The sequence below is a fragment of the Galleria mellonella genome, unplaced genomic scaffold (genome assembly GCF_026898425.1).
Source record: "Galleria mellonella isolate WM207_F2 unplaced genomic scaffold, CSIRO_AGI_GalMel_v1 utg74, whole genome shotgun sequence".
Classification (NCBI taxonomy): Eukaryota; Metazoa; Arthropoda; class Insecta; order Lepidoptera; family Pyralidae; genus Galleria; species Galleria mellonella.
The window spans coordinates 791,844-809,889 of record NW_026442147.1 but is presented as its reverse complement, the minus strand read 5'-3'; the positions used below and the strand labels follow the sequence as shown (position 1 = coordinate 809,889).

The 18,046-nt window shown below is 30.1% G+C and overlaps 1 protein-coding gene across 2 annotated transcripts in view; it reads left to right on the top strand.

Moving 5' to 3' along the window:
* The window catches only part of LOC113516288 (synaptotagmin-15-like), a 77,826-nt gene that overhangs the window by 17,119 nt on the left and 42,661 nt on the right, over window positions 1–18,046 (top strand). For both annotated transcript variants that reach the window (XM_031909028.2, XM_026900687.3), the window contains exons 2-4: window positions 1,506–1,670; window positions 2,353–2,544; window positions 6,882–7,044. In XM_031909028.2, coding sequence (XP_031764888.1) covers window positions 1,526–1,670; window positions 2,353–2,544; window positions 6,882–7,044 — 500 coding nt within the window. In that variant the 5' untranslated portion in view covers window positions 1,506–1,525. The remainder of the gene's footprint in view (window positions 1–1,505; window positions 1,671–2,352; window positions 2,545–6,881; window positions 7,045–18,046) is intronic.

The following is an 18,046-nucleotide window of genomic DNA, read 5'->3' as shown; positions in this document are numbered from 1 at the left end:
TTGATATTATCATGACAAGGTTCCTTTGAAAGAAAATATTTGAAAAATCGTACGGAAAAGTGAAGACTTTAGGGTTCAAATAAAAAAAAAAAAAACGAACTAATGAAAAATATTGAGAGATAACGTTCAATTGTTCGGTTTCTTTCATTGTGTACTGTGAAGGGGAGGTTAGGTTGCATTTTCTTCAGCATTATACTTGTATGAAACCGGAGCTAGCTAGTTTTTAATAAATTAACGGAAGCTAAATTATTGAAAAGCGGTAGTTCTTTTCCCACCCGGGAATACTTTGACTAATTTATTTTACTTTTCTAGAAATCTAGTGCTCGTGTCTGGGGAATAAATCTAAGACGTAATCCAATTCAGTAATACGAATCCATTTCTCGTTGTCTCCTCGTTAAAGGTTAATTCTTGAACTTTGGTATCTTGTCATTATTAAGCCGGTCAGTACAACTGTACTAAAAACAGACCATTTCACTTCTACTTGATTTATAATTAAAAATTAATAGTACATGCTCAATTATACAATACAATTTAGTGTTAATAGAAATGCTGAGTCGAAACCCAGAGTTTATGTAACATGGAATTGAATATATTTCCTAATGTCTAATTGAATTTATTTTGAAATAATTAGAATTAAAGATTTTGCTTGCCAAAAAAATATTAACATAAATGATTGCAATATAAGTATAGGATTAACACGAAAATAAGGTCTGATTATTGTAAAAAAAATTACCCAAATCAGTGACTAAAATTTAAAAGATCGAGTAACCCCTACTATAAAAAGCAAATTGCAAACATTAGCTTACTTATTTTATAACCTTCTCATTTTGAAGTCGCTTGAAAATAATTATTAATTCTCTCTTATATAATTTACTGCATCATGCAAGATCTAAATATTTATTTTTATAGTAAATTCAAATTCACTATTTTAACCCTTTTACTGGTGGTGGCAATATGTGTGCCGCCAACATTTTTATGATTTTTTCCACTTTGTAGCACCAATACCTTAAAACTTGGCAAGAATATTGCCACCATGTTTTTTCTTCCACTAAATATGAATATTTTTTTTTCTTTAATAAAAGTTATTAAAGTACCCACAATAAACCGAAAAAACGAGTTTTTAATTTTCCGAGACACAAAATTGCTTTTACCAGTTAAAGGGTTAATAAAGAAATAAGTTGTGTAGTTTTTGTGAGGAATACTGTTTATAATAAAGTTTGTGATGAAATTTGTTTTTAACGAAATGAGTTTGTGACAAACAACAAAACTTGGACTTTCTGCGTACGTACATCCCGTAATGTCATAAAAGTAATGACACTAGGTTCCAGTTTGGTATATATCTATAAACATATGTATTTGTATTAAGACAGAGTCCTTGACTATGTGATGTTCAATTGCCTGATCAAACTGTGGTTACCCTGTTAATGCACTCGGTGTTTACTTATGTGTCGATTTACTAAGGCCAATTTTTTTTACAAAACGTCATTTAAAGCTATTTTTTACAGGTATCAACCAATGTTTAGAGATGATAAACTTGTCACCACCAAGTTATCGGCACGTTGATGATGGCGAGCGGCCGGTGAATACTAAGAAAATATACTCCAGGAGGCCCTGGTATGCTCTGCCGGTAGACCCATCCGATTTAGTGCCGAGAAACCAGGATACCTCAGGTATTGGATAATATTTTATATTTTCAATTTAAAAAATTTCTCTTGTCGTGGCAACTAATTCATGTATTCTCTTTCAACTAGATCTATTCCAGGCGATATCTTTGATCTCTCTATACGATAATAAATTAAAAACAAAAACGAATATTTCTTACAACAGTAATCCTTAATAACTAAGCAGTTCGTATCATTATATACATAATATGTAAAAAGAACCGAGTTTAACTTTATTAGGCTATGGTGATGTATTAAGAGAGACTCTGCTGTCCATCCCTGAACCATTAAGTTCCCTTAGTCGCTTCTTACGACACCCACTGGAAAAGAAAGAGTGGCCCACTCCATGTTAGGCAATTAATACAAATTTACATATTCATAATTATTATAATTATATAGATTATTCTAAATATATATATATAACTTCTAAATGATAATATGATGATAAAACTCACATCTTACACTTTCAAAAATACATTTGTGGAAACCACATATAATTTGGTGCAATAGTTTTTCCGTGATAAGGAACAAATATACAGATAGACAAACAATAATTATAAAAAAATATTGTTTTGGTTCTACTCTCCACATATCAACACATCAATTTTTCGTAAAGATCTACGTACAAGAATCGTCCAGTTACAATTTTGTTATAGTAAGTAAGATAATTATTTCTATTTACTTTTCGTAGGGTATATTGATTACAACGGACAAGAGGAACAGTATTATGAGCCTAATCAGGATTATGTGGATCCAGTGACGTCAAGACACGCAAACCTAGTAGAACAGTTTGATACAGTGCCGCCCAATACCAGGTTCGAACAAGGGCCGACCGTTGGATCCGTTTCAGAGTTCTCTATTGGAAATGCTATCAATTTAAGAGGTAAGCTTATAAGATATATACTGAAGAATAGATTATTATGGCCATGAGATTGTAGTTGTGATGGGCCTTGTTTTTACTGAAGTCCAACGTCTTATATTTTCTTACTAATATCAAGTAATTTAATTACGATATACAATCTATCAAATCGAAATACAGCCATCTGCTTGGCGAAACAGAGTGAAAAAGAGCAGTTCATGTAAGAGATTTTATCAATGTCCTTATCGGTAGATAGATGTCCGTTTGACGGACGCTTTTGGTGGTAGTCGGCAGAGGAATTTCCAAAAAGCATAAAAAGTTTTTTTATTTTTTATTAATCAGCAATCTAAAACTGAAGTTACGTATAGAAGTACATAAGTGAAGTTAGAAAGCTTCATTATAATAGAACTCATTATAATAGAACATTATAATACAAACTGTCATTCCTTATTTCATCCTTTTAAAGGTAAATTCTTTAAAGGCCAATAAATATATAAATTTTTATATTGAACTTGAATTTTAATTTGAAATTTCATGTGCTTTAACTAACTTCAAAACTGACAAAACTATAAACAAAATGTAAAATCCTGTTGTACCCCTTTAAAGATTTTATTATTTATTTCTTATTACGCTATATAAATGCTATGTAATACGTAATATAAAGATTTTATCTGGAAAATTTCATAAATATAGATTTAGTAGTTTCGGCTATGTGTAAGTTAGTGAAACGGTCAATTTTATTTTATATATAAAAATTTGTCAAATAGAATTATAGTCGTAACACGAATACGTGAACGTTATTCGGGTGAATAATGTGAATAAGTTAACTCCATTTAATCATTACATCTTATTAAAGCAACCGATTGGCATCCTATTACTATATATTACTATGTATAAATAAATAAATAAATATGTATGGTTACTATAGCGACCCATTGACATACTTTTATAAGTATATTAACCAACAACTATTATCTCACTTGTCAGATGGCCTCTTATTAGGACTCTTATTTCTATTTCTAGTTTTTCTTTTCTATATATATATATAGTATATATATATATATATATATATATATATATATATATATATATATATATATATATATATATATATATATATATTGTATTATGATGTATAATTATATGACGAAATAATATTATTAGAAAACAATATACAATATATTGTTTTCTAATATATCTCACTCTATATGCAAAGCAACCAATTACTTTGGCTAGCTTACAGTCTATTAGGATACTACATCAGACATCAATTATGCCGTCCACCTCTCTAAAGCTTAATAGAGTTATATTAATATGGGCTCTATAATCTGATACGGGAAGGTCAGGATATAAATTAATATAGTATAGTAAACAAAATAATAAATACTTAATATATACGTTTATTTACGCCACATCGGTCTCCTATTGGAACGAGAAATAATATTTTTGCTTACCCCAGTTGGTGTCAGGTATAAAAGTCAAAATGCTCCGATTTATACCTCACCGGTACTATAAAAGAAAATATAGAATCATATATTATTATACCGACTATAAATACCTATGCAATTAAGGGATCGCATTTGCACGACTTTGTCAAAACTATTTCTAGCGATTGTTGTCACGATGGCAAATAAAGAGGGGTGGCATATTCTGGGTATATGCAAATGAGTTTAGATCTTTAGCGTAAATAGTGTGTTATCTATGGTATAGACAAGAATACTTCACAGCTATTTTATAACTAAGAAGATGCCATCCATGATATTATATGGTTACAGCAGTATTAAGTTATATGGGAACATTATATAATATAGTGTTTATTATCAAAATTAATTTAATCTACGTATTTATCTCTATCTAAAATATTTAAATATCGCTTTATCCATTTATTTAAAACACTGAATATCTAATTATTTAGTAAATGTATTAAATTATGAAACTAGAATATTATGAAGTTAATGATCTAATCATAATCAAGCTAAAATTAAACTAAAGTATTCGGATCATTTGTCAATTTTAATAGAAATATTTAATGTATTTAATACTATACTTAAATAAGGTTCAATAGGTTAACATTATACAATATATAATATTATATTGGCAGAGATATATGAATAGAAAATGCTCTGCGTACCTTTAGTGAACCTTTGGGAAAACAGAAACATGTATTATGCGGTTGAAACTCAAATTTTTCTGTACTATTAATCATAAATAGTTACAAATTATCATGCCTATATTAATACACAAATTGCACATACATTGAAGAAACATAACACACAAGATGTTATTATGAAATATTTACGTAAGTACGATCCATATTCTCTTACGAATACAATAATATGTCAGGAGTAACCTGTGTAGTTTTTTAATGCAAACAAGCAATCTTACGGCCCGTTTAACAGGAAGTGGTAATCGTCGCCTACAGACATACGTCGCCATCAACACTATGAGAATCACAGAATATACTGTGGTTTCCATCATACCTCTCATTCAGAACTAAGATTCTATGTAATATGTAATTAACAGTAAAAATTCGGTGTGGAAACACATCAAGTACCTGTTGCTATATTGATTGCAGTGGCTTTATATATTAATTAATTTATTGTTACTATAGACAGCCGTTTCTATATTTTATATTTTCGAGCCGTTTATCTATAGCGTTTCTTTCTATCGGTAATAATAATAAATTCGTGGAAGTCGGTCTGCATTTATGTAGACAATAGTAAACTCATTCGACGCAGCTATCTAAATTTAGCTGTATGTAATTACACCTCCTACGCACAATAGTTTTCAAGACATTGTGTGTAAGAGGGTAACGTTAATTATGACCCCTCTGAGAAGCAGTTCAAATAAGCTACTGGTTACTGTGGCTATTCGTGGAGTTAGTCCCATTGTAAATTACTGTACTGGAATCCATATTTATTCTTACAAGTGCAGATTTTAGTTTATATCATATTTTTTTAAAGTACCTATTTGTAACTAAATGTTTAAGACTACGTGTTCTGATACAAAGAGAAGAAATGAGGAATTTAAATTATTTAATTGAAATAAGGGAGAAAGGATAGGTAATGGGGACTCTAGCGACCTCATTCTTAGCAAAATCTTTATTATACCGACCTCCACATGGTTTATAAAAATCATCATCAACACTTAGTGAATTTCACTGGTTATTTGATAACAATTATTTGGTTTAATTCCACTGTCATTAGTATGTGTGTGACTATCAACTCAATCTTCGAAATTGACCAGCATTATTACTACTAGAAGTTCCACAACCTTCATCTTCATTGTCCGACAATTTGTGGCATCTTCAGGTAAATATTATTGTTGCTCGGAATCTAGTTCGACATACAAACTGCGAAACTGCATAGTACTTAGTTCACTAAAATATCTAGTGAATTTAACATAACTGGCTAAGTAACCTGACTTTATCCCGGGACGTATATTAATGCAGTATTTTGCGGGGTTATGGTGCCATTTTAATCTTGAAAAATATCTGAAAAATTTTTTACATTTATTCTAATTATTATTATTATAGCGCCATAGTTTTTTAGATACTAATTTTCAAGAGAAATAATACATCTAAAACAGTTACTGTATCAATAACTGTAGCTACATTGCCTCTACTAGATGTGTAGTGTGTAGTGTAAACAGGATCGATAGACTATAAGTAGTTCGTTTTATGATCCATTACACTTTACTGTGAAAACAATGTCCTTACTCAGACCTCTCGTAATCAATGCTTTCACGTGGGTTTTTAGATAGGTACTTAGGTGCTTTTAGGGCTCATTGTTTTGATATACCTGCTATTTGGTTTCAGGAATTATTATGACTTTTATACCTTTATAAGAGTATAGGTACTTTCGAAAACTCATATTGTAAAAGGCATTAAAATAAAAATACGTCAAATATTCACAACATTGTAAGAAATAGGTACCTTATATCGATAGTCTTTGTGGAGGTATAGTAAGCATATTGGGGTTTTTAGTGATGATAATGGAAAAATATCCCTGTGCTAACACTATACACTGGCAGAGCACCAGTAAGTAACAATAACAAATAAATAACAATTCATTAAGATTAAAAACTGCAAAAATTTGCAGGAGGGATCGCTTAGAGATCGACCTGACAGAGTATATTGTTTAAACCGTGGACATTCCTTTTCCAAGATGTAGTGTGTAGTGGTTTAAGATACTTTAATAGAATTCGAGGATTAATTCTCAATTAAGTAAATCTGTAAAATTAAGTTTTCTAAATTATTCTGGGTGCTCAATGTTGTGCTTGGATGCCCATTGTAACGTTTTTGTAATACAGATTATGTGAACTTAATATATGTGTTTATAATATTTCTTTATTTCTTTCAGAAGTGGCACTTGTGGCATTGGGCGGCGCGGGCGCAGCCCTTGTGTTGCTGATAATAATGGCGGGAGTATTTGTGGTGCGCAGACGCAAGAACAGTCCATCTCCAGCGCCGTCTCCACCTATACTTGTGTACCCTCCCCATGATATTGCCGGACCATGCTATATGTGAGTATATTTTTAAATTAATTAGTTAATAACTAATTTACATATATATATATATATATATATATATATATATATATATATATATATATATATATATATATATATATATATATATATATATATATATCTTGTGCATTTACTTTAAATTATTTTACCTTTGATGGATTGATATTGGAGTTTACCTTCAGGAATCTACTTAAGTGGATAATTTAATTGAAAATTTGAATTTTTAAGGCAAGACCGTACAAAATTTGTCTGCACGAGTAACTTTGTCCTATTCTTGTTCATAATGTCAAGTAACTGTGTTAACATGACTCCGTATAAAGTTTATAATATAAAATATGTTAATGTAATTTACTGGGCGTGGAGTTTTATTATTATTTTCATAGTATGTATTTTATATTAAATGTATTTTATACTAAGATATATAACAATAACTAACTCTCTTGGCTATTCGGGAAGGATTTGTATATCTTTTTTTATTCAAGAGTTCTGAATACGAAATAAATATTTCGAAATGTTTAAAAGCTGTTTGTTTAGCTAGCTAGTCTCATTTAATGTGTATACTTACTACAATGCAGGCTCATAAATCAGTTTATTATATTGAATATAATAGTTTATAATACCGAATATGGATAATCTTGTTGAGATGTCAAATATCTAAAAACTTATCGTGATATCTTTTTGATAACTAGACACCAATCTGACGAATGCTAAATAGTTTCTGTTTATTTATACGTTTAATATCTATTGTGACTTTCTTAAAAAAATTGTACCTTTTCACACCGTCTGCTTCTGCCTATAATTGATGGGTTATTATTTTATTCTTTGAAAATAAAGAAATCTTTTTTTGCGCGTTTTTGTAAATAGCGATGAATTTATTAATGATGAAAATCACTGTATATTGAACGTACTTCAGGAAATATAATTATTTACCATAATAGCTTTATATAGGTATGATTGTTTTTAGGTGAGTATACCCACGTATAAAGTAGGTGGCTTAGGGCTCAAGGTGCAGTGTTCAATAATCATCACTAAACAAATTTGATAGAGGGATTGCCCTAGTTATAAGACCGCCTTTTGCACCTTTATATGTATATTTTGATCAGTACTTCATGTTACTGTATTTCAGTTGAATTGTTTATATGTCATTGTTAATTTTTATGTTTTGGTGCAATAAATAAATAAATAATTCAATCATTTAATAACAGTGACCTTAATTTTTTACCAAATACAGTAAAGGACTAAACAAATCTTAGAACTAAAACATAAAACATGCACGGGTAAAAAACGATTACTTCATTCAAGAAAGAAATGTTTTCGGAAAACTTTATGTAATATTATATATATTATATTATCCTGTATAGCTTTACCATTAATAACACTTTTAGATTAGCGCCATAGAAATTTTATCAAAATCGGTCCAGTTATTTATTTAGTTTTTGAATAAAATTAACTGGTTTGCAACAATGGAAGCACCTTTTTGTGGAATACTAATATAATTATTATTTAAATTACTGTTTATTAGTAAATTATATTGGCATAATCGCTTCCTTGAGCAAATGCGTATTAGAATTTTTCTGTGGTCATACTTTGCTGTAAAAGACTGCGTTCTTAGAGCTCGCTACTACATTATTCACAAATGTATTAGAGCAACAAAATAATTCTCTTAACACATTTACGTTAAATAAAAGTTGGAGGGGTAGGGAAAAATAGTAGTCTGCTGGTTTGTTATAAAGTATAACTGCACCTTTAGAGTTCGTACATCCGTGGAAAGGTCACTGTTCCGCTTAGTAACGATGTGGGCGTTTTGCAGTAACCGTACACCGTAAATCGTACCGTTGGCAGGAGTCTCTAATTTTACTAATGTAATAAATGTAAAAGTTTATGAAAATGTTTTTTAAATGTTTTAGTATTTATTAGTCCGTAAACGTTTAAACAACTAAATGGTTTTAAATTTAATATGGTACACATAGACCTTACCCCAAAATAACATACAAGATCCCGTCCTTCATCCTTATTCATGTGAGCAAATCCACAGGATACAGTTAGTTAAACTCAATGAATTGGGTTAGTTTTGATCGTTCAATTAACAATTTTTGATTTATTTAATTTAGGGTTATGATTAAAATGTTGACTTATATAATAAAATGAACCTTGTAAAGCTTTAAATTTTGTGTAGCGTTGAAATCTAATAACTTTTTAAGCTTTAAACTTGGGAGGAAAAAGCAAAACTGGCCTTTAAGAAGTTGGGATTCTCAACAGGGCAAAAGAGTATTTCACTCCTCAGCATAGACTCTTGCTTTACAAAACCTAAATTCGCCCATATATGAGATACTGCTCACATCTTTGGACAGCAGTACCCCAATATGAAATCCTTCCATTTAACTCTATACATTGTTGAGCGGTTCGAGTTGTCTATAATCTAAAGCTAACCCAAGTACGATTTGGATCCCTTATGTTTGAAGCGAGATGTTGCCTCTTTATGCATTTTCTATCGTCTGTGCAATGGGGAATGTTTCAGGGATTTATATGACCTGATGCCATCATTACTGTTTTACTTATCGTATCTCTCGCCACAGAGCTGAAGTTTAGTCTCACTTCTTGGATGCGTGGCATACTACTACTGTACGTGCATCCCGTTTATTTCGACCTTGTACATCTAGGTTGTGGAATGAGTTCAGTTCAGAGCTTTCAGTTTTCTTCCTACAATATAATAAGGGACATTTAAAGAAAAACGTTCCTACAAGTATTTAAAAGACCAGCAACGCACAAGTAGCTCCTTTCGTGTTGCAGGTATTCATGGGCGACGGCAGCTGCTTCCTATCGGGTGGACCGTCTACTCATTTACCTCCCTATATATCTATAAAAAAAGTGTGTTGCTTTAAAAAATATAATAATTCATTAACTATATTATCTGTTAATATAAATTTATTAACAGTGAATTATAAAGTTATTAGATTTATAAAAAGAGCTAGTAAGTAATTGAAGTATGAAAATCCCGTTTCGTATGTACTAACTGCGTGTCTGCAGCATTATATATTTTACTTATAATACTCTGAGAAAATGTAAAGTTACTTAGAACACGGGATTAATGTATAATATTATATGATATGCTAATGAAATATAATTTCTTATGAAAAATTGCACTATATGAGCAGAATATGAAACTACTCAACATTTTTCCTAAATAAATATGCATAGAAAAATTATGTATATATTTATTATGATACTTAAAATGGCACAAAAGCTGACTGTTCACTTGATGAAAAGTGGTAACCGTTACCTGTAGATATGAACATAGAAATTACAGAATACACTATTATGCTTATGGAATCCCTCATCCGTTGCTAATCCTGATAACAACGATGTTACATCTCCGCACTCTGTAATTCACAATGTAATCCACAACTATATCTCATTATTATTATTTATGACATTTCATATTCACTACTTACATGCGTCATGTTACAGTAGAAGGCTAAAATTTATTGTTATTATATATTCGTTAAGTAAAACATTTTCTTAAATGAATGCTAATGACTCTAATTTTATCCTGTACAGATATTTCTATGTTATATGAATTAGGTATTAATTTTTATTTCTTTCACAGAATAAATCCTTTGAATTAGGTAATATAGCAATTATAACCAAAAACTTGTTACTGCTAATGTGTTTCTTTATAAGGTTAAATGTCACAGGTTCTATTTAGATGTATTTATTTTGTGATGCTGAAATCAAGTAAAGGTCAATTTTTCTATCAATATTTATATGAAATGAATGAAAATTTAAAAAGCTAACTCAGTTAACCGATATAATTCAAGATATTGTTAATAAGGGGTTATAAAATATGTCTACAAATATTTATAAAGCCGACAACATATAAGTCGTAATGCAAGTGTTCATAGGCGACAGTAGCCGCTTATTATCAGGTAAAATGTGTACTCATTTGCCTTCCTAACAATAAAATAGTGCTTATAAAAAATCTAATAAACAGTAGATGCTAAAGACAGATTAAAATAGTTAATCAAAGTATACGAAGAGACATTTGTTTAGTAGTGAGAGTGATATTATTAATACATATTATATCCTTACTATCATAAATGTAAAGGTGAATTAGTTACCACCAAGAGCTTTTTTTTGGTTTAACTAATCTCTATGAAATTCAGTATACACATATTATATGGGATATATTATATGGGATGGAGGACATAGGCTATGATAGTATCAGTTAGTAAAAATTTTCCGCTTACGCGGACAAAATCGCGAGTAAAAGCTGAAAATGAAAGACTGTGTTAAACCACTACACTACCAAGCTCGTCATTATATAATAATGTATAAGTACTTAAAAAATACGACGCTGAAGTACTTCATATTACAGTATCTGTTCTTCTTGGTTAAAATATCCTGTGTTAGAACATAATCAACCCGTGTACTAAATCAGCCATTTAAGAGTGATTGAATAACAAAAATATACGTATAAATAACTAAACATCTTAACAAATTAGCACATTTATAATATTAGTAGAATTACTTACTGTAAATAATGTAATATATTTTTTTTTTGATAAAAAGAAAAAATACCAAATAATTATATACATACCATATTTTTGTTAGACATATTATTGTTTGTGTAAAAAAATTTTTTTACATGTTTATATGTCTTGATGTCTATTCTTACCAATATACTAGTACTAGTAAATTTGTTTTAGGGTAGACACATGTAATAGAAATGTAGGGATGACGAAACAAATATAGTTGAGTGGGGTTAGTATGGCGGGTTGATATATTGGGTATGGCTGCAGCATAACTTTAAGAAGAAGGTTGCTATGACCTTTCTGGTGACCAGTGGGAATAGTTACGTAAATGAAATTCCGTAACAGGTTACACAAGTTTTCCTCTACAGCTGCAATGAGAAAATGAAACAACACAATAGAGACCTAGACGTAATATTAATCACATATGGTCAGAAAGGTTGTATTATGCTGTTTTATGGAAATTAAATTAGGGGGGAAAAGAGAAATTATAATAGGGGCATCAAATATTATATGTAATAATAATACTGTTCTTTCTACCTACTTATTATATTTTCATTAAATACAAAAGTTACTAAAGGATTTTTAATTTTTCTAAAATTTTTTTGAGGCTGTACGATTACATCATCAACAAACTGATTCTATTTCTCTCTACAATCGATTTATATTTTCTATTGTTTCTTCTTTTCTCTACGGAGAAAATTCTGCTGTTTCGATTCAAAGTGTACTTGTAGAAACGGTATTTCATATCCTAATTAAAATAAATTCAATCTAATATATCTATTCATTTTTCAATTGTATTTTGACATCAATTATTACATCTGTAATTTACTATAGGACGACTTCTGTAAAATAAAACGAAATAAGTATAGTCTCATGAGTACGTTACTTCTTATTAAAAACAATAAAATATTTAGGAAACGTTAATTGCAAATTCGTCAAATTGTCTGTATATATTTCATACTTTTAATCGTTGTTGGCTAAGTCAAGTAAATTTGCCATTATAAGTTGCATAAAAAGAATTGCGTACACACAGGATAAAGGATAATAATTCTGAGCGTAAAGTTTATTACTTAAAACAGCTACATGAATTCGCAGTGAGGCCATCCTACTACTCTAATATTCATGACAATACCATCCATTATTTTCATATTTTTCCTGCAAATATAAATTGACAGAAGGTACTTAAAAATAGAAAAATCTGTTTTATTAAGACACAGTAACAAGAATGATAATTCGTAGAATTACCTGTATATATCCAATTCTTTTAGCAGATAACTGAGAATAACTGTTGAAAATGGAAAGTTTATATGAAGATTTAGAATTTTATATTATAAGAGTAAAAATTTAATTATTTATTGGTAATCAATAAACTCAAAAAAAAAAAAAATACGAAACAATTTTAAAAATTCCTTCACCTATAAAAAGCTATAATACATTACCAGCGCGTAATATGGGCTATACTGAAAAAAGTAAAAGGCTATAAGTAAAAAAGAATACAGTGCTAGATAGTTCGCTACTGTTTAATAATATTATCATGAAACATGTCGTTGTTTATGTCTATACATTGATTCATGTGATGGGCCCAGTTGTATATACCTAACTGTGTAACTACTGAATTCATAAAATATGAATAATATATAAACTGAATTTGAAACTTATTAATGTAATTAAAAATTGTAAATAATACAATTATTATTATTATGAAATAAAATCATTACTGCATACTTACACATTATTATATGTATACTTTATTGCATATAAACATTATTACATACTTTTAATCATTTTTATATCATATATAATATTTGCTATTTTCTTGAATTTAGAATTCAATAAAATTTTATAAATTTATAATAGAAATGACATAATTAAATAAAACTCGACTTGTAATTTTGTAAATTATGAAAAAATGGTCTGTGTCTGTATAAATGACGGTTATCATTTACTGTCGGCTTCTTTAACGTTATTTATTAATAATAATATTAAGTATGTAAATACATACATACGTGTACATTTACATGCCTATGTATCTCATGTTTCAAGTGAATAATAAATAAATAAATAAAGAATCTTTCTTTAAAGACATTTTCTATTTACAGCGTTAACAAGGAATATTCGTAATATTTGTGCGAACGTCAATGTTACTTTATAGAATTGGTTACTCATGCAAATAAGTCGATTAACTCGTAGGCGTACCTTGATGTGAAGGTGGACATTAAATGGTGCTACGTGATGCTACGTCATTGCGAATCGACCGTAGCTCTTTCGTCCGTAATCTGATTTCTATCTACAAACGAACTCGGAGTTTTAGCATACTACCTAATGAAATTTTAATGGCTTGTACGTGGAATTAATAAAATAAATAAAATAATGACCAATTTACACAATATTATTATTATATTGTAAAGTTTATACAGTAATAAAATACGAATGTCTAATAGCGTCATTTATTTCCTATGTTACCTGAGTTTATACTATAACTAGCGACCTACTCCAGTTTCACACTGATGCAAATTGTAGAAACTGTACTTAAAAAGTACTCGCTCTTAAAACATCACTACGTAAAATCTAACTATTGTTGTCAAATTGCCTGTCAAGCGTGGCAACTATTGGCAAAACCCCCCCTAATGGGGAGGCCTATTTTTTTTTTATTGGTAGAAAATGGAATAGTAGCCCCGCCTGCGCTAATGGGATACACTGGCGGGGCACTAGTGAAGGGTGATCGATGAGGATGAACAGATGAACAGGCCCGTTAGCCCATCATGATGAATTCATCAGGAATTAATCATGATAGTTTCCAGGGGGAACCGCGAGGAGGTCGACCTGGGTGGGCATATTGCTAGCAATGGGATTCTCAATCTCCATTACTTACAATCCCTTTCCCCCCGGGAGGCCTATGTTCAGCAGTGGACAGTTAATGGCTGATATGATGATGATGAATGTTTGTAAAGATGTTATTGTTTCTTACTCACACTTAAATGGTTAAATGGATTTGGATGAAATTTGGTAAATGGTCTTAATACGCATGATACTTTTTGAACTGATGTACGTAGGTAAAGCAGCTAGAAACAGCTAGTAATGTAACGCATGTGAATTATTTTAAAAATATGATTCAGAATAATAGGAAGTAATCGGCATGCATTATTTACGTGTGTATACAGCATATAAGTGTGAGTCGTAACAATATCATTAAAGTCTATTGCTTTGTCAACGCTTTTTTGGAGTAACAATCACCGATTACTGCGTAGATAGCGAAGTTCTTATCGGTCATCTATTTGCCACAGAAATGTGGAATTATATGTAGCAAACAATTACAACACATCAACAATTATAAGGGTCGAATGAACGACGCAACTGCTAGCACTGTTACACAACATGTAATAAATTAGAAACTTTCTCCTTTAGGAAGAATATATATATTTATTTAACTTTTACGTGGAAAACTAAGGTACACATGGTGAATATTAGGCATAAGTTTTTTTATGTAACTTAGAAAGGCGAACAAGCTGACAGCCCATCTGATGGAAAGTGGTAACCGTCGCCTATAGACATGAACATAACAGAGTATATTGTTGCGACCATGATACCCCCCATGCGTTGCCACTACTGAGGACTTAGGTGTTATTCCTCTGTACCCTATAAATTCACGCCTTTACACAGATTTTCAATTATATACAGCCCATATTACTTCCTAATAATGTAGCTTTCTAAACAGACGTGAATGGCGTGGCGTGATTTTACTGGGTAATTGATGGTGTTATTCCTCTTTACCCTGTAAATTCACTGCCATATTCTCACCCTTCAAGTCGAAACATAGCCACGCAAACACAACTGCTTCACGGTAGAAACACGAATGGGACAGAGGTGCCCAAGCAAATGACTTGTACAAAGTCTCCCTCTGGCAACTATGTTTACATGTTTATGCTTTGGTATAAAGTGAAAAATGAAGTAATTCTTATGTCTATAGGCGATTGTTATCACTTTCCATCAGGTGGGCCGTCAATTTGTTTGTCATTCTAAGTTATATAAAAAAAACTTTACATCCATGCAAACAACTTTTTTATGAATTCTCACTTTGGTCGTCGGGTATACTATAATTAATAAACTCAGATATAAGCACAGAATTGTTATTCTACACCTTTATATTGGTGAAAATGACATCCGTTTACTCGAATTCATAATCTGGAAATAAGATCAAGAATAAACAGTATTTGGTGAACGGGTGCCTACACTATCGAATATCGGTATAGATTGTACGGCTACGGCTTTACAAAAATATACCCTTTGTTCACCAGAGTTCACAATCTAAAATCAAAATCAAGGATAAACAAAGATCGGTGTATAGGTGTGATTGTCTCATTCGGACTGAATGTTTGCACGTTTTTGTTGAAAATGTTCATTTTATTTAAAAACATTTTAAGCACATACGTTGAGCTGACACATGGTTTTATATTTAATCTTTCGTTCACTAGTTTCAATCAACTGGCTCCAAATATAGTCCGTGGTTTAATTTTTTCTTGTGTTTAGTCCACAGGTGAGGCAATAAATTACAATTGGTCTGTTTATGCCCAGGGCACAGTAAGAATAAATAAAGGACGGGAATTACGTGACGTCATGCAGCAAGGTTCATTTTCTCTAATAACTCAATGGAGTCATTAACCTCGTGAAAGTAGGCGTTAGGTTCTTTTCTTTGTTTATTTTGTCTAAGAGTTTTTCCACGATTTGGTAAAGAAATAAAAGTGTCAAACCTACACTAAATAAAACCGAGGTGTAAATACAGTTCGGTAGTTAAATATCCTTTTTTTATAGTAAAGGTTTGGGCAGTTTAGGAAAAAAGTTTTCACTATTATTGACGGCGCGATCAGAGCAATTATTTTGTACATATAAAATTAAATTTGTACTAAATTTAATACTATTTAATTTTACCTATAAAATATCACCATTTATTTGATTTCAACTAACATAATTTTCGAATAGAATTTTGCACAATACGTACTGATTTGGGCATTTTTTATTTATAATATTTATGTATTAAAAAAAAATATTTCTTTTAATTTTTTGGCACATATAGTACAAACTTTGGTTGGTTTAAGATCAAATGACGCTGTATATACTATGTTCAGTGGTATTTATTTATTTATGACAGTTATTAAATATTTTTTTCAATAAAATACTTATAAGTAGAATTTTAATTTAACACAATTAATATGTAACCAACATAAAAGTTGGCGAAATTAATTAAATAAAATAAAATAAATTAAAGATTGAATGTTTTTTGAAGTAAAAAAAAACTCTCTTACGTATAATTAAAGAGACACTAAAATGGTAAACTAGAAATATTTTTTCTTAATTAGTAGGTAACTGTAACACGTTAATTATTTTTACGGTTGCTAGCTATTAACACCTTTGTTATGTCATAAAATATATTACATTACACGGTTAATTTGACCCTACTTTGTCACGAATGAATGTCTAAGAATACAAATTGTAATACCGCTCGTTCTGACGTTACAAGCTGTAGGTGTGAGTGATTATGATTAATGGGCGGAAAAATAAGAAATACGTGCGGAAATTGCGCAATTTTATCGGGAAAAGTTTCAACCAGCATAAATTTATTTCATTTAAATATTAGTAGTATAATTAAATACTGTACAGTAATATTTTCTGTAAGCTTAAATGCATCTGGTTAGTTAAATGAAGTCAATTGAAAATAAAATAAAAAATATTAAATGTGGTTGTGAATTATTTACCGGGCAGAGTTATTTATTTTAGAGTTATTTATTATTGTCTATTGAATGATTATTGTAATAATGTATATGTAATAATATATATGTATGAATATGTAATATAAACATAGATATTGGGTGATGATTGTAATTGTTATTAGATTAATATATAGATATTGTAACTATAATACATAAATATTGCTATTTAATAGTCACATTTTTTCTATTTCAAAAGCGAATTTGTGGTGCGAATCACTCTATTTTTTTATGCCACTTTGAATGGTAAAAGATAAACAGTTTACTTGATGGACATTTGTAATCACTATTATGTAAATCATAAAATACACTAGCACGCCAATGGTGCAATTCATGTTATTATTCCTGAGGACTAAAATGAAAATATGATACCTATCCCACCCTAAATACCGAATCACAGCCACGCAAGTACAACTGCTTGTAAGTATAATACGAGTGGGAGTTTATAATACGAAAAGTTTTTAGCTTAAATTTTAGCTATTACATTATATAGATAGAGTGTCTCCATACAAATGCTTCTGGAAAAGCGGATCAACTTTCTCATATAATTTTGCGTGATAAATAGCTATGAGTGTTTCCTTTATAACTTCTATATTTATTTTGTTTTATAATTTTTGGATTTTTTTAATGCGTAAACACTCATTTTATTTATTAAATAATTAGATATAGATACGTCAAGATGCATAATGTGCGTAAATATAT